This window comes from Polypterus senegalus, chromosome 5 (assembly GCF_016835505.1).
Source record: "Polypterus senegalus isolate Bchr_013 chromosome 5, ASM1683550v1, whole genome shotgun sequence".
Lineage (NCBI taxonomy): Eukaryota > Metazoa > Chordata > Cladistia > Polypteriformes > Polypteridae > Polypterus > Polypterus senegalus.
Window position 1 is genome coordinate 69,533,582 of NC_053158.1, and position 23,337 is coordinate 69,556,918.

The 23,337-nt window shown below is 39.3% G+C and overlaps 1 protein-coding gene across 1 annotated transcript in view; it reads right to left on the minus strand.

Moving 5' to 3' along the window:
* Positions 1 to 22,668, minus strand: part of rab31 (RAB31, member RAS oncogene family) — a 42,090-nt gene extending 19,422 nt beyond the window's left edge. The window contains exons 1-2 of the mRNA XM_039754767.1: positions 22,343 to 22,668; positions 21,461 to 21,540 (exon numbers count right to left, since the gene is read on the minus strand). Of these exons, the coding sequence (XP_039610701.1) occupies positions 21,461 to 21,540; positions 22,343 to 22,378 (116 nt within the window). The 5' untranslated portion in view covers positions 22,379 to 22,668. The remainder of the gene's footprint in view (positions 1 to 21,460; positions 21,541 to 22,342) is intronic.
* Positions 22,669 to 23,337: the final 669 nt, after the last annotated feature.

Genomic DNA, 23,337 nt, shown 5'->3' on the forward strand with positions numbered 1-23,337 from the left:
GCAGCAAAGACTGCAAGGTAAACTTCCATCAGCCTACATCATGCTTAACACTATGAAATCAAGTACCAGCAGTTTAGTCAGTCAGTCAGTCAGTCATTACCCAACCTGCTATATCCTAACACAGGGTCACGGGGGTCTGCTTTAACTCTCATCAAAATAAATTGTCTGGAGAAGATGTTTAATATAATTTTGATGACCTGGATTCTGCATTGTCAGATGAAAATTTTTGTGACAGAAGTACTAATGAGTGTTTCTCAAAAACAGCATCAGCACTGCAACACATATTGAAAAACAACATGATGTAGCATTGCATGCAATTTGTTGCCTTAAATGGCCTCATTCAATTCATAATGAACAGGTGGAGAGTGTGAAAAGTACAGCTATAGGTTTTCCCCAATCTGACTCATAAAAAGAGATGTTGACATTTTCACAAAAAGTGAGATTTTTCAAAAAAATAAAAAATCAGCCACAAAAGAGTTAACATGACAAAAATGTGCTAAGCAATCGTACAAAAGTCATGGATTAGATTAATAAATCACATTAGGCAGTGAAAGGTATAAGCTCTGTAATGGAAAAGATATGAAATTCCAACAGACTGTGCTTGGAATCATCTGCAATAATTTAATGCACATCCTGAGTATTAACTGCTTATGAACTGAGGCCAACACTTTTTGAGTAGACACCATTACAACTTGGTTGATGTTTAAAGGTTGCTTTAGATTCTAGTAACAGTGGCATTGACAATTTACAAAAAAATAGGTTGCCCAGTCACAAACAAATTGTTAGACAGATGAATATATCAATGTTTGGTAGGACATCATATATTGTAGTGAGTTTTTTTAAAGGTCTTCTTTTAATGGGCTGGACAGAGGATAGTGATTGAGTGGGATAAGGTAAGAGAATTCATTATTTAGCTTTCAACATATTACGAAGAAAAAACAGATTGCAAACCACAAACAAAAAACATGAATCAAAACCAGTACCTATTTCCCTAAGTTAATTTGCTTTTTGTTTGCTGTCTGAGCATAATTCTCTCAAAAGGGTTTCCTTTGTGTGAGTCAAGGTTTGGACAACTGTACTTACTACACCTACACACACATACACACACACACACACACACACACACATACATACATATTGTCAGGGATGCCAGGGGCAACGACCCGGCCAGGACGCCGTGAGGGACTGGAAGAGGGTCAAGGCCCACCCTGGATCACATGGGGGCGGCCTTCCTGGTTGCTCTGGGGGCCATGGGTTGAGGGCATGGAAGCCCCACCCTGTAGGGGCCCGTGGTCACCGCCAGGAGGCGCCCCAATGCCTTGGGGACCTGTTACCTCAGCACTTCCGCCACACAAGGAAGTGGTGGGGGGAAGAATAAGGACGATACCCGGAGAGCTGCTGGGAGAACAGCCGGCACTTCCGCCACGCTGGGGCGTGGCCAACGGGGGAGTGTCGGAAGCACCTGGAGCTCATCCGGGTCATGTATAAAAGGGGCCGTCTCCCTTCATTCAAGGCTAGAGTCGGGTGGAAAGAGGACAAGGCAAGAGAGGAGAGTGGAGGCGGCCCGAAGAAGAGGCATTTGTGGCCAGGACTGTGTTTGGGGTGTTTTGTGCACTAGTGGACTGGGAATGAGTGACCATATTTGTAAATAGTTGTACAGTAATCCCTCCTCGATCGCGGGGGTTGCGTTCCAGACCCCCCCGCGATAGGTGAAAATCCGCAAAGTAGAAACCATATGTTTGTATGGTTATTTTTATATATTTTAAGCCCTTATAAACTCTCCCACACTGTTTATAAATATTCCCGCAGAGTTATACAGCATAATCCCTTTGTATTCTCTTAGATATTAGGTAAGATTCATTGAAATTATGTATATAAACACACTGTTTATATACAGTAAAACCTAAATATTATTTTAAAGATATTGAGTGTCTCCAATATCACATGTTACAGCCATTACGATAGACATGCCACCAGCAATAAATACGTACAATACAAGAAAAATAGTATACAGTAAATGTGTGTGTACAGTGACACTAAACGTACGTACATGTACTAAGTACTGTAAGTAGAAAATTAATTATGGTTACTCACCAACAATGACACGATGACTTGTCCAATAACAATGAGTTTTATTTTACTGCACAACAAAGGAGAGCGTTACAGCCCTTAAAGGAGCCACTTCAGGCGATTGTGTAGCACTGCCGTTGTTCTTCTTCTGGCAGTCTTCAATCCAAATCCCTAAAGCAGATTCCATCCAGACTACTGCCTTATTACATCCACTTACAACTTGTTTTGCACCCTGGTTAAAAGGACACTGCAGCCGTAGATCTTATATTCCTTTCCTACTTTTTAAATAAAAAGAATTGTAGCCTTCAACAAATCCAAAACATTTACCTTTTCGCAATCGTTAACATCTTCCGTTTGTGCTTGGGCACGGCCCCTGAAGCAGTAGCAGATCGTTTTGGAGCCATAATGAAGGGCTTGGCTATGCACAAAGATAAACACAAAAGAGCACAACTCTTTACACAGCGAAACACGTTGATGCTGAATGAGCGAGACGAGACTTCCTGGTTAACACTGCATTCAGCAGGCAGGAACTTAACTGCGTGCTCTGAATGGTTAGCTTCTCAGGCAGGAGAACTTAACTGCGTGCTCTGATTGGTTAGCTTCTCAGTCATCCGCCAATAGCGTCCCTTGTATGAAATCAACTGGGCAAACCAACTGAGGAAGCATGTACAGGAAGTAAAAGACACATTGTCCGAGAACCGCAAGCAGCGAAAAGTCTGCGTTATATATTTAGTTATGCTTTCATATAAAATCCGCGATAGAGCGAAACCGCGAAAGTCAAAGCGCGATATAGCGAGGGATTACTGTATAATAAACATGTGGTGGTTTGATGAACAACATGTCCGCCTGTCTGTGTCCGGGTCGGCTCCACAATATATATACACACATACTGTATATGTAAACTGCTCAATAAATTCAAGAAACACTTCAGATCTCAATGGGAAAAAAATCATGCTGGATATCTGTACTGATATGGACTGGGTAATGTGTTAAGAAGGAAAGGATGCCACATCGTTTGATGGAAATGAAAATTATCAACCTACAGAGGGCTGAATTCAAAGACACCCAGAAATACAAAGTGAAAAAATGATGCAGCGTGCTAGTCCATTTTTCCAAAATTTCATTGTAGCAACTCAAAATCATACTCAGTGGTTTGTATACATGCCTGACAACATCAGGGCATGCTCCTAATGAGAAAATGGATGGTGTCCTGGTGGATCTCCTCCCAGATCTGGACCAGGGCATCACTGAGCTCCTGGACAGTCAGAGGTACAACCTGGCGACGTCGGGTGGACAGAAACATAATGTCCCAGAGGTGTTCTAATGGATTTAGGTCAGGCGTGCGTGGGGGCCAGTCAATGGTATAAATTCCTTCATCCTCCAAGAACTGCCTTCATACTCTCTCCACATGAGGCCAGACATTGTCATGCACCAGGAGGAACCTAGGACCCACTGTACCAGAATAGGGTCTGACAATGGGTCCAAGGATTTCATCCCGATACAGAGGTCTGTGCATCACTCCATGGATAGGCCTCCCCAGACCATCACTGACCCACCACCAAACCGGTTATGCTGAATGATGTTACAGGCGGCATAACGTTCTCCACGGCTTCTCCAGACCCATTCACGTCTGTCACATGTGCTCAGGATGAACCTGCTCTCATCTGTGAAAAGCACAGGGCGCCAGTGGTGGACCTGACAATTCTGGTATTCTATGGCAAATGCCAATCGAGCTTCATGGTGCCGGGCAGTGAGCACAGGGCCCACCAGAGGATGTCGGGCCCTCAGGCCACCCTCATGGTGTCTGTTTCTGATTGTTTGGCCAGAGACATTCACACCAGTGGCCTGCAGGAGGTCATTTTGTAGGGCTCTTGTAATGCTCATCCTGTTCCTCCTTGCCCAAAGGAGTAGATACTGGTCCTGCTGATGGGTTAAGGACTTTCTACGGCCCTGTCCAGCTCTCCTAGAGTGACAGCCTGTCTTCTGGAATCTCCTCCATGCCCTTGAGACTGTGCTGGAAAAGACAGCAAAACTTCTGGCAATGGCACATATCGATGTGCCATCCTGGAGAAGTTGGACTACCTGTCTGTGCAACCTCTGTAGGCTTCAGGTATCGCCTCATGCTACCGTAGCCAAATACAAAACTAGTGGGAAAAAAAAAAAAAACGGTCAGAAAAGATGAGAAGGGAAAAATGTCAGTGGCCTCCACCTGTTAAATATATATATATACACACACACACACACACACACACACACACACACAGACAGAGTACTTCTGTCTATCTATCTATACCTATATACTGTATATCGCCCCCACCTTCATCAACATCAGGAATATCCTTTGAAAGTATTTGTGATACTGTAACTCTCCATTGATTGTGCTTGTAGCCCAAAATATTATTGCATCCTTCAGCCTAACTTCCTGACCAAACCTGACAAACACACTTGAGCAACTTCAACACTATCTACCCTGCATGATAAAGCCTTTGCTACTGCAGACATGGATGGTTCATATTAACCATTGTCATTCCCCAATGATAGTTTTCTCATTTTGTACCTCTGAAGTAACTATATCCAGGACAAACACTAGACACAGTAGCCCCAACCAGTACTAGTTTACTCAAACTGGAATTTGAAGTGGCTTTCCAGTCATCAGCATGAAATTCCTTAAAACATGAAGTCTGCCATACTCTTCCTTATTGTGTCCCAGTACTGCGTTCCTACTGCCACCAAACAAACTTAAATTTATGACACAGCTGGCCCTATTTTACAGCAACTGTAGGGAAAAAAAAACTCTTGCTCTCTCACTGGAACTGTGGGTTAAACAAAGCCAAATAAATTCTTCAATCATGCAACACAGTCATGCACTGTTCCTCCTGAGTCACATCATGAGCTGCTAATAGGAAATAAAATGCTAACATTCTTTTTACAATATTATGTGCTCTCCAATGTTTAGGGCGCTGTAACTTGTACACACATTCTGTTCTCAAATAATTCCCTTACCCAGATAGCTCCTTCCTTTTGGTCAGTGGTTATTTCTCTCACATTTTATTTTTTAATAGCAAAAGACCCAGACTGAAACATACAATATAAATCAGGGATAGGTGTGTTGCAGGTGTCTCACATCTAGATTTAGAATCCTATCACTGGGCTTATGTCTTACATCGAGTTTGGAACTGTGCAAGCCTTTAATTCTTCTAGTGTGGTCTTCCTTCAAGCCTTTAATTGCTCTCCCCTATTAACGAAATTTAGTTATATGTGAGAATTTTAATCTTAGAACCACTAAACTCCATCTAGGGCCCATTATAATATTTACTAAATAAATTAGGCAACATACCCAAATGTGATATACTCTAGCCCAGGCATGTCAAACTCACTACCATTGGTAGGCCACTTCGACTGCCATACGTGCGTCAGTGGGCCGCAGTGTAACAAGTACCATTATACTATTATAAAAAGTTACTGTAGCTTTCTTTCCAATACTGAAAACTTTAAAAAATGTAGCACTTAAAGTTTAAAGAAAAGCAATTTATTTCCATACAATCTCTGTACAACAGCGTACAATTAAGAGTCTTAGCCTCTTAGCCAAGTCCTTATATTATTAAATTATATTCATTATATTATATTCATTGCTTATATAGGAGTCTTACAGTGTGAGATTTATTTCTTTTGTCCCAACACTTGGCATCACTTGTTAGTAACCAGTTCGTCAATATCAAGCTTGAAATCTTGTGCGACTGAAACTTTTATGAGGGATGACAGGTGCTCAGCAGTAAGTCTTGAGCGATGTGGGGTTTTGGTAGCTTTCATTAACGAAAACAATTGCTCACAAAGGTAAGTGCTTCCAAACACAGACAGTACTCTCGATGCCAACTTATGGATCTGCACATACGAGGGTGGCAGGTAAGCATACAAGCCTGGCACACCAACTTTGTTGTATTTTGCCATCAGAATAGAATCTGACTGCAGTTCAATCAATTCCATTTGGATATTCTCAGGCGCATTCTCAACGTTGTAAGAGTATGGTGACGTAAACAGCACAAAGTCCTCTTCGTGTGAACTGAAATCGCGAAAACGCTCACTGAATTCATTGCTCAGTAATACATGTTGGAAAACAAACAAAGTTAATATTGTAAAATAAGCCGATATGCAAAAAGCCCACTGACCTACACTACTTATACAAACTCAAAATCACAAAAATCTGTTAATAAACAACTCCCCAACTTCTCACGTCCACTTCAGATCTTCAGCTGTAGTCTGCACTAACTGTTCGTTACAATACTAGCACAAAATTACATACAACTATAGCAAAACAAAAAAAAAAAAACTTGAAAATATACGAGCTAATACTACTCGTGATGGTCAGTTCTGCCCAGTGGCCAGTCTCAGCAGCCCAGCCAGTAGTGTAGCCCAGTGGTCCGCAACCTTTTCGACACCAAGGACAGCTTTACTGGAAGCAAATTTTTCCAGGGACGGATGGGTTGTTGGAGGTTGGAGTTTGTGGGGTGATTATGGGAGGGTTCGTAGGGCAGTTTTATACACAATTTACATTACATTTCTATTATTATTAAGTTATAATATACTAATAGAAATTATACAGCTTACCATAATGCAGAATCAGTGAAAGCCCTGAGCTTGTTTACCTGCAACCAGACGATCCCATCTAGGGAGGATGGAAGACAGTGACACGCGAAGTGTGTTGCCTATGTTTAGTCTACTCCATAATCTCGTTTTGGTTGCTGTCACTGCAGAAAACGTGCTTCACAAAGATAGGATGTTGGAAACAGAAGCAGCTTCAATAGCTTCTTTTACGTTAGTTTAATCTTCTCCTATCAACAAGTTTTACTGACGAGACTTTTTCTCAGCATTTCCTTGCAATAATACACTTTCAGGGTGCGAATGATGCCCAAATCCAATGGCTGAAGTACTGCCGTGCAATTGGGCAGGAGGACTTCAACACAAACATTATCTGAATGTGGAAGCATGTTGTGGTCAGCACAGTTATCCTTTTCTTCTTCTTCATATTGTGAGGTTTCTGAACTCTTTTGGGATCTGGGATCCACCCCACCCAACGGGAACAACACGCTGAAGTGCATTCCGAAGCACTATTGCCACGTGTGAGATTGTTTGTATGGGTCCCAAGAGAGTTTAAAAACCTCATATTTTCTTGAAAGACTGCTGCATTAATTGGAATGTTTCTTGAACAAGTATCACTGCAATCACATAAAACGGCTTTTTCGGCATCTTCAAATGCAGCAGTTCGCATACGTTTGCGACCCGAGATTTTTTTTCTTTTTTGCATATAGCAAGTATGCCGTTTCTATAGAAGGGTGACAATGAGTTAAATTACAATGGATGTTTTTCAAATGTTGATGAGCAATAAGGAAAAGGTATCACTTAAAACCACACAAAACAAAAACAGCAAAAAAACAGTACGAGGAATGTTCAAAGAAAGAACATTTTTTTACAATGTTTCTGTTTGTGGATCGTTGTGCAAATGTCCACAACTGAGCTGTGACCACAAAACTAACTGCTCTGTAGATGATTCATTCAAGCATTTCATGGTCACTTTGTTGTAATGAAAGTATCTGCTGCTGAATGTACTTCGTAGTAATGAGATTTCTGCGGGCTCATGTCATATGGGGAAACTGTCAGAAACATAAAAATACTTTGTTGTAATACTTTCTCACCGCGGTTTCTCCTCTCTCTGTGCCGCTGCAAAGCCCCGCCCGCCTAGTGTTCTGAAAAGTGTCTTCAGTGAAGGGGGCAGCCTTTTTGAGTATCCGTTGCTGGTAGTTCTCTAGCAACTCGGTAGTGGGCCGAGACCGCAGCCTAGCACTTCAGTTGTGACGTTGCGGCTCATTAACTTTGGTCAAGGCTTGCGGCTATACTAGCAGATGACATTTCCGGCACTGTAATACCATGGGAAAACGTGCTTTTGTCAGAAGGCAGAAGTAAGAAAAGTCAATAAGTAATGCCGAAGATTCAGAATAATTCAATCACAAATGATAGTAATCATTTTGTACAAGTTTAGTGCTAACTAGGATCTGTCATGCGGGCCACGCAGATTTCTGTTGCGGGCCGCGTGTTTGACATGCCTGCTCTAGCCCATCTTCTTATATAAAACGCTACCATGGCTGTCCATTTGTCTGTCCAGGATTTTAAATCACCTGTAGCTCGCAAACCATTTGACCTATTGACCTGAAATTTGGTGCACATACTATGTGATCTCTGCTTTCCACTTTCGGGCTAAATTACGGCTAAATTATTCTTGAGGAAGATTGAAGTCTTAAGTGCCAGCTTAAGTGAAAAATTAAGACAACACAAAAACTGACCTAATCAGTTTTAATGCAAAAAGATGCCGACGGAAGAAGAGAAGAAGCAGGCTGCAAGAGTGGAGAAAACAAGAGCTGCTCACGAAGCAGTAAGTGCATCAACCTCTGAGCAAACGAATGCCAAATGTACAGAGAAAGAGTATGAAGACTATAAGTCAAGTGTATTCACTGCATGTTATCGTGCAGTACACTGTTACTGGTCTTTAATAATCACGCATTACTATTAGGTGGTTTTCTGTCCACCTGGATGCATCACAATATCAGTTGTTTGGTGAATTGTTCGGTGATGCCATTCCCAAATCATTCCAAATTTTTCAGTCTCACATTGGCATTCATTCTTCTTCCTTTTTCAACTATATGTAATTTTGTTCAGTACCCTTGCATCTTCTTTACCCTTTCATCACCTGTTCTTTCTTGGAAATTCCTTGTATCTTCTCAGAAAACCTGATTCAGTTCTTTACTCAATATTATTAAAGACTACAGGGCTCCACCCCCTGCTCGTGTCACTCGCCCACCCCGGGGTTTGGTTTACCGGATATACAATTTAAAGAGATTGTTATTTTCATGGGAATTGACTACATATGCATTATTTTCACTTTTACTTTAAAAATTTTGTAAAAACAAGATTTGTCCTTTATTTCTGGCATCGGGCGTGGTTAAATCTCTCTCTCTCTGCTTGTCGTGTTGTGCATCGATCATTTAAAATCCTGTACACCAGCTGTCCTTTTGCCACTTTGCATCTCTGCCACTCGCATTGTGAAGGGGGGGATGGGGCGGCTGAACACACACGAAGGAGATGCAGTCAGATCATCTGCTTGTCATTGTTTTAAGAGCCAGGAGCACATGAGGTGTGTCTGCCAAAAGCATTACAACAATTGCTAGGTCAGATGATCACGTCTCATTCGCTTTATGTGTCTCACTGCCTTGTCTCACGGGACGTTAAAGTGTCTTCCGAGAAGATCACATCTCATCTCCCTCGTCTCGCGCCTAAGATTTTTTTCTATAATAGAGAGACTTTTCTATAACACCTTATTCATCCTCCCTCAGTGGTTTCAGGATCTCACGTCATCATCTTCTCCTTGCTGGGATGCCATTTTCAAAGTATCAAATTTTTCTTCTCAATCATTAATTCACTCAGTTTAAATTTATGCACAGGTTACATCTTACCCCTTGCAAACTACATTTAATGGGCCTCTGTCCAGATCTTATTGTCACTTTTGCCTATATGATGCCCAGGGATGTTTATTTACATGTATTGATGTTGCCCTCCTGTTCTTTTGCACACTTTTTTCAGTACTATCACTTATTATTTATCCATTACCATATACAGTATGCTTATATTCCTTGACCTTTCAGGCCATTGTGTGCATTCCACTGGACGACTTGACATATGGATTATGCAAAACTAGTAGTGAGGGATTTTTTGGATGTTTTTGATATGGTTTGCAGTTGTCCGACATTGGTCAACATTCAAGATATTTGGAAAGGTGCCCCATGGACCCCCTTTCAAACTACAAGAAAAGGTATGGTATTTTTAAAATATGCCAAAGTAATGTAAATACCTCCACTGTGAAAAATAACTTTTAATTGAAAAATACCAAATGTAATCAATTAATGCTCACTGGACCAAAATATAGTCTTAGGTGTTGTGATTAAACAGCTAACTCCCGGTGTTTGTTGTAAAGGGTTTTTAAACTTCATTAGTAATTCACAGTCATTCTGTCATTCATTCACACAAATAAATTGTTAAGTTATAGCATTTTGCATTCATTTTTAAGTGTAAAATGCCAAAACTATGTAAGAAAGCTTTTTTATAATATCTTCCATGATTAAATGAAAGAACTGTGTAGTAATTATGTATACTTTAATTGACACCACAGGTATACAATTTGAATGCTATCTTGCTAACTTGCAAAAACTGTTTTAAACTGTAAAGTTTCATTTTTAATCACCATGTATATTTCAGTTTTTACTTGCAACTGCATTATCAGTAAAAAAAGCAGTATCAAACAGAATGTGGCACAAGCAGAAATACACAAATAAAAAAGGCATTACAATTATGTAATGTACTATGTAGAATACCTATTACAATGCATATGGTATAATGCAGAACAACATTAATAAAGAGCAAAAAATAGCATGTTACCAAGCAAAGCAAGGCAATCAGGGATTTGTATTGGCAAATAAAAAAAGAAACTAAATCTGATAGGTCTTCTCCTAATGTGATTTACAGTCCCAGATTTTTTGAAAGAATTTAGCTATATTATGATGGCTTTGATATATTTGAAAAGCAGGTGACCCAATCTTTCAAGAAAATTTCCAGAAGTCACATAATCCATTTTTTCTCTTGAAGGCAGGCAGTATTTGATGTAAAACACTGGCAGTAAATGGCATCGTATTTTTACTTAGCTATATTTATGCTAATATAATTTGAATAACTAAAAAAAAAAGCAGTGTTTCCTCTACCAAAACTAAAAGGAAGTCTGCCCAGTAGCATAATAGCAACTCTGGATGTGTGTGGGTTGCATTGCAGAATCATATCTTGAAGTGAAGAAAATTAGTTTATCATTGTGAATTTTTGAAAGGGGCACTTTCACTTTCAATTTGTTTATTTTCACTCAATGTTTCTGTTCTTAGTCTGCTGTTCTTCAAGTCGATTTTCTGCCCAACTTTCCTTAACAACGTGTAAATCATGGCAAATTATGCAACATTGAAACATTATGATAACTGAAATAATCTCATAATTATTCACATGCTACAATTCACTGTGGAATAAGATGATGGTGAGATTTTAGTAACTGCAGGCCTTTTGAAATTTGAAACATTTTTGTTTATTTTACAGAAACAAATCACTTTGTGTACTAAATACTTTTTATAAAAGCAAGTCCTATACAAAAATAATAGTAAAGACAGAATGTAACTGCATGTATTAGATCATTACATCAAACAGTTTAAAACTGAGTCCAAACAGAATATAAGCATGATGCCATTTTATGCTTTAAATATTGTGGAAAAATAATTTGTATTCTGTATTTAAATATTTATTATATGTAATAATAACAGTAAAACCACTGCTAAGGATATGTGATAAGACCCAGAGGCATTTTATTCTATCCTAAATTAGGTGTATCACAATATTTTGAAAACTCTGCTAGATTTCATCCAGACTCTCTTCCCCATCCCCATGTATAAAATTAAATTACATCACTGTGAATTCAAATCTTAATTGATAATTCTGTTTCAATACTGTAAAAAATATGGTTTTTGATTTGCTTGGACAAGTAAGCACTGTGTTAGACTGCCACAAAGAATGTAGTTATCTACGCATGTTTCTAAGGATAATTTAAGCATGTCTCACACACCTCCTTACTCATCTCCTCTTATTTTCTGCAGTTATAACAGGCTTAGCAGAGCTAACCAAAATTACTTCCTGCTAGCAACAATATCCAGCTCCTACTGGGGAACTGCCAGATTTTCCAAGGCAAGCTGAAACAGATTGCCTGGGGCCTGGGTTTGCCTTTGCAACAATTCCTAGTGTGGTGTGCCATGTACAGGCTCTGCTGGAGAATTTCTGACAGTATTCTCAATAGTTGTCCAAACAAGCTCTACTGGCTCTCCTTAGGAAAATCAGTACCTCTGCTCAGAGGTCTTTCCATTTGTCCAGCTCCGCATCCTATCATAGACAGCGAGCCCTCTTTCATGCAAGGGAATTTCATTTTAGTTGCATACATCCTCAGTCTCATTTTTTCATTCACTACCCACAAGCCATGCATATCGGTGAGGATGAGAATATTGACTCGCTGGTAAAACTGAGACCTTAAAGGAATCTTAAAGAAAGAACTGAAAATTATTTATTTTCTGCTATAGCAAACAGTATCCAGTACCACACTTATAGTTCTGCTGTTACAGCACAAAAACATTATTCTTTTTCATAATCTACCCTAACTGTGAATTCATGCTTTTTCTGATGTATTTCTTTATCCTTTTTTCATTATTCTAAACATAACAAATTCAATTTTTCAGTTAATTTTGTTTTGTATCTGTGATATGGCATAATGGAAATTATTGTTTATTTTTCTGCAATGCCATTTTGTTTTTGTTATGGGCACTGCCATTTTCTACAAAGATGTGAATACATGTTAGCTGGGCAATTGTCATGTTGAGCAACATTATTGAAGCAAAAATATTTAAGCATGCTGCTTAGTACATTCACTGTCCGAGTTTGACTATTACTGCTTATGTTATTAAAGTGTGTGGCGTATGGTCAGGGCCCTTGCTCAGCCGAGACGTCTATACACTGAAAGGACCGGTGGAGGGAGCGTATCCAGAGCATTACATTTGGTGCCTGTGGCCAGAATGTCTACCATTGTTAAAACCTGGTACAGGTATAGACAGATTTCTGGCAGTATGACCATTTACACACTCTTCAAGTAGCACCAATGAAGCCATGTTGTGCCAAACCATTAAGCTATGAAGAGGAAATGAGATTTATTGCTTTTTGTATGCAGGGAATGAAGCACACCTGTGATTTTATTTAATACAATTCTTGACAAAAGGTGATTACTTGGGTTTCCAATCTTGAAAACTGACAACAGGTAGCCAATATAAATTAAAGAAAAACCAAGTAAGTTGTTCTATGCAAATAACACTGCATTAGCCCTCTAAACAGGCAACTACAAAAGTGTCCAGATAAAGAAGTTTGGTTTGTTTTTTCCCCCTCATTTGTTCAGCATTTCGATTTACTTAAGAAATGGATTCACTCATGTTACCTATATTCTAGCAACTTTATCTGACATATTGACTGACGTTCATACCGATGGGCTAATCATGCAAGGCTTGAATAGTAAAAAATTAAAGTCTAGACTATCTCAATTATTTTGCAGAACTTTATTTTCCTAAGTTAGCGGTTTAGAAAATGCTAGGAAGTTGAGAGGATTTTGAAATAGATAAGCTATTCTCCATCAAAGCTGAGGAAATACTTATTAACCCCAGTTATCCCCATGCATAATTGTGTGCCAGTTTCACAGATGAAAATTGTCACCAGCAAAAACAGTGCAACACTCTGGCGTCTGTGAAGCAGCAATGAAGCCTAGGGAGACAAAATGTTTAATGCTTGAATGTGGAAATTGTTTTTATACACATAACTGCCTCGCATTTGGTTTTCCATTTCTGATCCATACTGTTGTTTATAGCTCAGTTGCATCTTTGTGATTTGAGTACATTGTGCAACATAATAAAAAGAAAACATTCCAAACATGACCACTACTGCTTATAAATTTATTTTCTTTTACAGAAAAAAAAAAAGTTTCTAAAGGCTGAAACCTACTCTTCTGGGAAATTACACCAATATGTATGAAGGAGGGAATACCAGTAAATTCATGAGATAATTATCCAACATACAGTACTTCACAGGTTACATGTGTGAATGGAACACTTTTCTGGTGTAAAGAGAGGGAGGAACATTAAATGCTATGTGCAGAAGACTGGTTATTGATTTATTAATAATGCACAGCTCAGACATCCCAACAATATTTACTTCAATTTGTACTTTAGCTGTATTGCCTTTACTGTAATAGGGTTGTCAATGGAGAGCTTATCCAACTGTAATCTCAGCCACCACAACGGACGCAACCTTTCGAAATTATTCCAACAATGGCTTTCTGAAGGGAGTATTTCTTAAGAGTAGTGTTGGATTGGTACTACAATTCGGACCACAGTACCAGGACCAAAACGGTAACAAACCAAAAACAGATAACTAAACCAGTCTCATGACAGTCTTCAGGCTCCACCAGACAATCATGTGCCTTCCTGCTTTGCAGCACTCTGCAAATCAATACAAGGAGTGCGGGCAAGAAAGACCCTTGTAGTATTCAGCAAGTTTATATGAATATGTGCATTCAAAGAGCAGGGTGGGAGATGCCCCTTGTTCTAGATGTGCTACAGTATATATTTCTGGGGGATGGGAATTGAGATCACGCTAGTAAATGAATGAGAGTGAGGTGCTTCAAAACTACTATTTACTTCTACAATGAAATTAACAAAATACTAGTACTGTAACTTTTTAAAAATTAAAATTTTCAATACTATATACTGCACAACCCTACTTAAGTGCTCAGGGCTCCTTCAAAGTACTCTTTGCAACTCTAACAATGTCCTATTTCAAAATTTCCATATCCTTGTGGTGAACAATCAGGACATAATCCCACCTACTCTTGAACTGTCAAACGTTTTTAAAGGACCTTTGACATTACTGCCACCTTCTTGTTCAAATAGTTTTACTTAGTCAATTTGAATACCCTCTTACTAACATTGCATAGAGGCCTAATTTTATTTACTACTGGCATTTAACAATGGATTCCACGGTTGTTGTCGCAACAGGCACCAAAGTCTTTTTTAGCTAGTTTCTCACAATCACATCTTGAACACAATATATTCATTAAAATGGGCCTTAATAAAGGAAACCTAGCATCTTTTAGCAGGCATTGCACTTGATATCCAAGCCTTCACGCTGCAGATAAAGATTTCCATCTAACTTCTTAGGGCTGATTCTAATTGGCTACAAGCATTAAATGGTCACTAGGCACCAACCAAAAAATAGGCTTCTGTTCCTACTCCAAAAAGGTTTCTAGGCTTTTGTGTAACCAGAAGCACAAACCTCATGGCAACATAGATAAAGAATCTCTAGGGCAACAAGCCTCTCCATAACTTAAAGTACAAATTCTAGTTGGTGCCACTTCTTATTCGTAACAGGATTGTTTAGATTATCTCCCCAGTGAATTATATTTTGTAGGTTTCTTTTATGTGAAAAAAAGGCAATTTATTACAAAGGATGTCTCACTATTATAAGAATAAACTCCTGGGACGAAATGTGACTTTTCAGATAGATACTTTCATGTCCTGCGAGACGAGACTTTGTGACAAGAGATTTAACCACGCCCAGGACCGGAATAAAAGACAAACAGTAGATGACGAAGTAGAACATCGTAAAGAATTCCAAAACGCTGGCGGGATACTAATGCACAACAGGTTAAAGATAATGAAAGTACTAAAATTCAAAAGTCTCAAAAAATGATTGTAAAGATCGCATTAGTGCAAACAAACAGAAATTATTACTCAGTGAAATAACGGAACAGTGAAAAGAGATTGAATATATTGTTCAGAGTTAAACTTTAAGTCGGAGACTTGTAGATCGTCTAATTCGTGTTGCCACCAGGGAAAAGTAGTGTTTCTTCCCAATGAAGAGGCGTATCCGTGAGAGTTAAAAGATTTGTTGTTTGGTGAAAGTGCAATCCACATACGCAAGCAGCAGAGATGCAAAGTGACTGGCGCGTAGTGCCAGCAGGTGGGGGTTAATGGTAAACGAAGCAAGCAGGGGGTGAAGCCCCCTAGTATTTCTTAGAAGAAAATTGTAAATGGAAGACCATTTTTTTTTCTCCTAAATAAGACATTAAAATACATACTCTTTTTTCTTGTCAACTAATACACAAACCAAACAGTGAATAAAAAGCTCAAAACAATCATTGGAATTTGTTAAACATTTAAAACCCATAACCCCTGAAGCTGATACTTCTATTTTTTATCCTGTTATACATTTCACACAAATACGAAAAAAAAAAAATTTTGATCAGTCTATAATTATACTGTATGCCTATACTGTGTAATGGAAACAACTGACATAAATGATTATGCATTTATTCTAAAAATACAAAATATTTGAACCAAATGTTTTGTGTTACAAAGGAAATCACCATCTATTTGGCTTTATTTCACTATTTCAGCAAGTGGCCATACTACATGCACTTCACAACAAGTCATCAACTTGATGAAGCTCAGAATGTTGGGCCTGACCAATACCCGGATGGCGGACTATCTAGGAAATGTTTGGGTTGGTGCTGGAAGAGGTGTTGATGTGACCAGCAAGGGGTGCTTACCTAGTTGTCTTAATATGGATCCCAATTCCCCAGTGCAGTGATGGTAGCGCTGTGCTGTAAAAATAGCACCATCCTTCAAATGAGATGTAAAACTAGTGTCCTGACTACCTATGGTCATTAAAGATCCTGCTCTTTATGAAGGATGGCTAGGGGTGTCTCCCGATGTCAAGGCTAAACTGCCCTCCATGGCCTTGCCATTCTGGTCCCCCTACTCATCCCCTCTCTCTTACGGTCTATCTCTCTCTCACCACTTCACCAGCTAATAGCTCATGTTTGGTGAGCATACTATTGCATCATCTAGGAGGATGCTACACATTAGTGGTGGCTGAAGCGGCTCCCCATTCACCGTGAAAAAAGTGCTTTCACTACTGAGAAAAGCGTTCCACAAATGTAAAGAATTATTATTACTACTATTTAGTTTTGTAAGGCACAAGGTCAATAAATAAAACCATTCTTCTTAACCTAGAAAGTCTCAAAGATGTCTGTTTGAAAAAAAAAAACTCATATAGTGGCATCTAATGGAAACACTTCAAATATTCTGTAAAAAAACTTCAAATTGCAAGCAACACAATCAGTTTATCATTGCCAAATTTGCATACTCCTTTTCTGAGGAAATTATATGTGATGGAATAGAACTGTAATAAAAATAGTTATTGTTAAAAAAAATAATAAAAATAGTGAACCTACAGCAAATAACCTCAGAAAAAGCTCTCAACTGTCTGGCAATAAATGTCTTTTTTAGTTATGTGTTCAACATTTCTTGTCGTCCTAAATTTACATAGATCGTTGTAGGCACAGAACACACATGAAATGTATGTGTTCCAAATAACAATATATTATTTACCCTATACAACTCCAGGGTACCTCACTCCCAGATAAACAAGACTTGAGCTGGGAGAACTTTTGCCCTTTCTGTGGCAGTGGGGAGATGAGATAGCAGGCTGCTTCCTGCTTGTGCTCATCCACACATTTACAAAACAAAAGACGCTGATGGAGAGGTGTGAAGGAATTTAAGGTGGGCCGTGATTACAAGTTTATTTGTAGGCAGCCGGGATTCTAGTGTTAGAGAAATATGGCATTGGCCCAAATGCAATTCGATCACAAAAATGCCATTTCTGGCTCAGCAGGTTGTATTTTATTTTATACAACTGACTGAGGTAAAAGGTCAGCATAACCTCACAATTTGGAGAATTTGGGTAGCTTTATTTTTGCTGAACTGACTCAGTTTTCCTGTCTGTCTGTAAGCAGATGAATGCAGCATTCTTTCAAGCTTTTCTGACAACTCCCATTGTCCTACCAACCGTAACCATATCAGGTCATTATGTATACATCCTTATGCACTGTATGATGGCATAGAGACATGTGAAAAACTACATAACCACCACATAAAATGTTAAAACGTGGACATATCAGGATATCATTTAGATTAGAAAAAATAAGCACTATTAATGCCAAGGGGAAACTTAGGTGCTTACAGAAACAGAAACATAAGAAAGATAAAGATTCTCAGTATAGATAATACAATAAAATAATCAATAAATAAAAAAATAAAAATAAATGTGTATTGTACCAAAATAAATTAATGTTGTTAGCCAAGAAAGAATCACTGACCTGCCTGATGGCAGCAGTCAGAAAGGTTTCCCCAGAGGCTCTTCTTAGCACACCATGGAGGAATAAGCCTATGGCTAAAAGTACTCCAGGACAGTATCTCCTGGAGGAGGATGGAGGGTTATTTTTTTATGATGGCATACAGTTTTGCTACCATCCTCTTATCCACAACAGATTCCAGTATGCACAGTGGAACCTCGGGTCACAACCGTAATTCGTTCCAAAACTCTGGTCGTAACCCGATTTGGTCGGGACCTGAAGTAATTTCCCCCATAGGATTGTAAATACAATTAATCCGTTCCAGACCATAGAACTGTATGTAAATATATTATCTTTAAAGATTTTTAAGCACAAAAATAGTTAATTATACCATAGAATGCACAGTGTAATAGTAAACTAAATTTAAAAACATTGAATAACACTGAGACAAACACCCAGGCTCCCTGCACGCACGCCTGCGCTCACTCACTCACTCGCTCTCTCTCTCTCTCTAGTGCTCGCTCACACTCTCTCTCTCTCTCTCTCTCTCTGCACCGTCTTCCTCCTCCTGCTTCCTGCCTTCTCCTGCAACCTCCCATTCTTTCCTGTTCTCTTCTTTTTCACTATAGCAGACTCGCGCTTCTATTTATGACGAGGACGTGGTAGTCGTGGCAATTACGGATGCGGACCGCTTCTAACCTGTGCACTTAGGTGAGAAACGCCCACATCATGAACTCCTCAGGAACTTCTTCGGCCACACACCACCACACCTCCTCGCTAAGCCGCAAGTGCGGTGACTATTTATTAAAACTGGCCTTTTTTGATGGGAGCTGTGGACCTACTATACCACAGGAGGAAGCTGGGTTGAGAGAAGTTTACAGTTTTGAGGGACAGTCCCTCTGCGTGATGCACTGAGAACAATGTACAGTACAGGGAGAGACTGAACACGTGCGGAAAACTGGCTTGTTCATCACTCGAGTGTGTGGTCGTGAACAGATGCAAAAGTTTGGCAAACTTTTTGGTCATAACCCGATTTGTACGTGTTCAGAGACGCTCGTGACCTGAGGTTCCACTGTACAGGGTTAGCCCTGTGATAGCATTGGATTTCCTGACAAGTTGTTTTTTTTTTTTAATCTATAACAAAGTGAGAGATATATATATATATATATATATATATATATATATATATATATATATATATATATATATATATAGATATACAGTATATATATATATATAGATATAGATATACTGTAGATATAGATATAGATATATATAATTCACTAAGGTAAGACAACCATGGAAAGCACACCGGAAGGGGCATGGATTCACTGAGCCGCCGACAAGCAAGACACCTATGGCGCACGCAGGAAGGAGCCACGCCGGAGGTGAGTCTCCATATGCAGCGTGTAAAACGGTTTGTGACCATGAGATCCTTCAAACAATCCTTTTCAACTGAGGTTAAAAAACAATGAAGTAAGCATTCTTTAAAAACCGAGTTTTCGGTTACGACGCACGACCGCGTGCATCATAGCAAACTGTTTTACACTCTACATACAGCAATTCGCATCCGCGACAAACGTGCGTCTTCTTAAATGCTCCTGCAGGAACACGGAAAGTCCACGTGAGTCACAGGTGCATCTGGACTGTGCAAAGACGACAACGACTCAAGTGACGAGTTGGAGGTGAGCACATGAGCGATGGCAGTCCGCCAGTTTTCAGTCACATACGATTGTGTGTTGGTTCGTTCCGTGCATTGTTACAATGTTGCTTTTCTTGCTGATTTATTACATTACCGATTTTTCAAATGTTAATTTTCTCCCTGTGCTTAAAAATCATTAAAAAACCGGCCTGATTATGCGGCGTATGGTACGCCGCGGGTTGGCTAGTATTTAATATTGCTGTCAATCCAGCAAGTATAAAGGATGCATAAATCAAGTGTTGTTGTTGGATATCTTCACACACAAGATTTTACCTACCTATATATCTATAAACAGTATTTATTAAATTATTTCAGTATTATGAATTTAATTTCCAAGTATTTTGGTGCACAATGCACCAAAGTCTGTGTGGGGTTTGATTCCCATACTTGGATCCTAAAGATCTGTAATGTATGTTTACTACACATTCTAAAATACAACATACGAGTAAGTATGAATTTTCCAAGGACGCATTTTGCCTCCTGTCTTGTTTTTGATTTTCAAGGACAGGATATTAAGGCAAAACCAAGGTCTGAAGAGTACCTTGTTGCAATACTTCAGGATATTCAGGATTGTATCTCTGCTGTTTATAGGTAATTTGGCCTGGAGGCACCACACACTGAATTGGTACAGAAGCTCAGAGGGACTCAGGATGAAGATAATCACTCAAATCTGACACCTTGGTCCTGTAACATAGACTAGTGGCTAGCCAATCTTAGACTTTGGTTTGGTATCATTCATCTTAAATGAAGACATTTTCTTTACAAATAAGAATAGGGGGAATCTTAAATCTGACCAACAGATTGGTTCAGCTTCAGCCACTTGTGAGCTTTATGAGCACAATATACTGAACAGTTCCCAGAAGAAGCTTTCAATTTAAATGTCACTCAACCTTTACATCCTCCACCATTGCCACAATCTCTGAATGGCATCCAAAAGAATCAAATTATTGAACAAAAACTTTGAAATTAACCTGCTTTACTGTTATGCTAAAACTCATGCTATGTGACAGAGTAAGGAACTCAACAATATAAGAAGACCTTAAACTAGAATGACAATAATCCAGTCCAAGATCTGCATTGTCCAAATTAGTACCAGGCACCTATGACTGGGGATCCCGAAATATATTGGAAATATGAAATCTCTTGACTGGCCTGGAATTTTCTCAGGAGGAAACAAAGAATACTGATAGGGAAAGGGTGGTCTAGGCTGGCCCACATCATGTATTTCCACTGTAGTCCTTACATGGGCAAATAGTGAGGGTGTCAATGACTGAATTAAGAAGACTGTTTATTTTTCATTATATACCCTGTATTCATTTCATTGTATTTTGATGAGGTATGGCACAAAAGCAATAGGTGTTGTACTGTAGAGAAACATACTAAGGTGATCTCTGCATAAGAATGGAAAACCAGAGGATTAATGAGTGAAGAGGTGTTCAATTAAATATCTAATGATATGAAAACAATGAGTCTCACACCAAAAGATGCTGAGGACTATAGTAGAGTGAACAAAAAAGATTTGGGACAACCGGCTAATCTAGGTAATCACAGAAAATGACAGTTAAATCAATGATGACAATGTATATTTGTAATCACTGTATATCACTCATTATGGAACATGGTGTTAAAGGTTGACTTACTTAATGACTGATGTTTCTTGGACAAAAACATTAAAGAATTTGTCCTCCATTACTAACATGATTGGATTGAAAAGCCATAGCCAGAATAGTAATCAGTGTGAGAATCTGTAAACCATGGCTAAGATGACAAAACTACTAACTAGTGATGTTACTTTAAAATTGTTCTGGAATTTAAATTTCAGCCAAAGCACTCACCCGATTGTGGGGCTGATGTTGTGGTCGAAATGATCCTGTACGAAACGGCAAACAACACTTGATTTCCCCACCCCTGTGTCCTAGAAAAGAGAGACAAAAGTGATAAAAAAGGGTTACAGCAAGTGAAAACGAAGACACAGATGGCCCCCCTAATGAAAGAGCCCTTGTGGAGTTGAGCGCTGACGCTCTGGAGCGAGGGACTATGTGACAACTTGCTTAACGCAGAAGTGGTCTGCTCGTCAATGTTTCCAAAAAAGACCTGATGCGGCAAGATTTTTTTCTTTGCTGCCTGCCAGTCCCATTAAAACAACCGAAGAAGAAAACGTAAATCGGTGGTTGAGTAAACTGTACCAAGCACTCTGAAGCAATACTTTACAGAGTTGGGAGCTAAATCCCGTGTTTTAATACAGGCTTATACAGCTTAATAACGTAAACAAGCCCCTTCCCTTCTGAGCAGCACATCACTCGCCCCAGAGCTGGGCCCTGACGCAATAATCGTACTATTAACGGACGGCTTCTCCGTTTTCACAACATACCCATCCGATTATTTACGTCCAGTACTTAATCGCAACTTTCCAGTTGGATAAGAACTTATATTCTTTAAAGGAAGCAAACCTTTAACCAAGTATAAGTTGTATAATACACTCAATCACCCCCGAAAAAAAAGCTAAAAGTTAGTCATTAAAGCACTATAATACCAACGTATTAATAAATAAAACCGCAAATCTCCCTAAACAAGCGTCCGAATCGAAATCCTTACCTTATAGAATTGCCTTTATGTTTCTGCGTGAAATGCCAACCGGTTCCAAAGTACAAAGCAATAAAAAATCGACTGAGCAGAAGGGCTTGTTTTTAAAAGAACTGAAGTTTACTACTACTTACCCCTAGTAAACAGACTTTTAGTTCTCTTATAGCCATAACGCTGTCACCGAACGAGCAACATGCCCGAGAAGTCTTCACCACTTTGGTTTTCTATCCATGATCAGTGTTTGACGCTTTCTTCCCCTTCTTTCGTGTCTTTCCTCGGACGCAAATCGCTTCCCTATCGTGCCCTCCTAACGGAAACTAAAGGGAAGCGGCTCGAGCCCAGTGAGCTTCGCTAGTCACATGGCGCGTGCGCCTCTTCAGTTCTTCTCCGCTTCGCCGGCTTTCCCTGGTGCAGGTCATTTTGCGCTCGACACATCTCTTTCTCATTGAACGTTCCTTCCGCAAAATCATCGCGAATGCAACAGTTTCATAAGAATGTTTTCATTGTTGACTTTATTGTTTGATGGAAAATTTTAACAAGTGCCGTTGACTCTTGCCTCGCTTTACTTAGCCGAACTAAAATCCTTGAGCAGGTGAACTGCTCATTTACTTGATGCCACCCAGCACTTAACTGCGAAGCATCTGGCACGTGCATTTCACAAATGAGTTCAAAAAGGTTTGTCACGCGTAGACTCTTTTTGTAGCTGGGTATTTTCTATTATTTATTGCTTAATTTCATGTGCATTTTATTAAATCTTTAAATTTGAAACCAGAATAGGTATACACGATTTATAGGCACAATAAATATTAGTTGTGGTGGGCTAGCGCCCTGCCCGGAGTTTGTTTCCTGCCTTGCGCCCTGTGTTGGCTGGGATTGGCTCCAGCAGACCCCTATGACCCTGTAGTTAGGACATAGCGGGTTGGATAATGGATGGATGGATGGATAAATATTAGTCTATTGACCTGCGTAGTTTAGGCACTGTCTTCAGCCTGTCATTACGGTGAGAGGTTATTTATTATACGTGTTCAGATTTAACTAACATTTTATACTGTATGTCTGGTGAAGTTTTTTTACTTATCTTTTCAGAACTGTGCCCATAAAGCAGAAGGCACAAAACCAAGCTCCTACT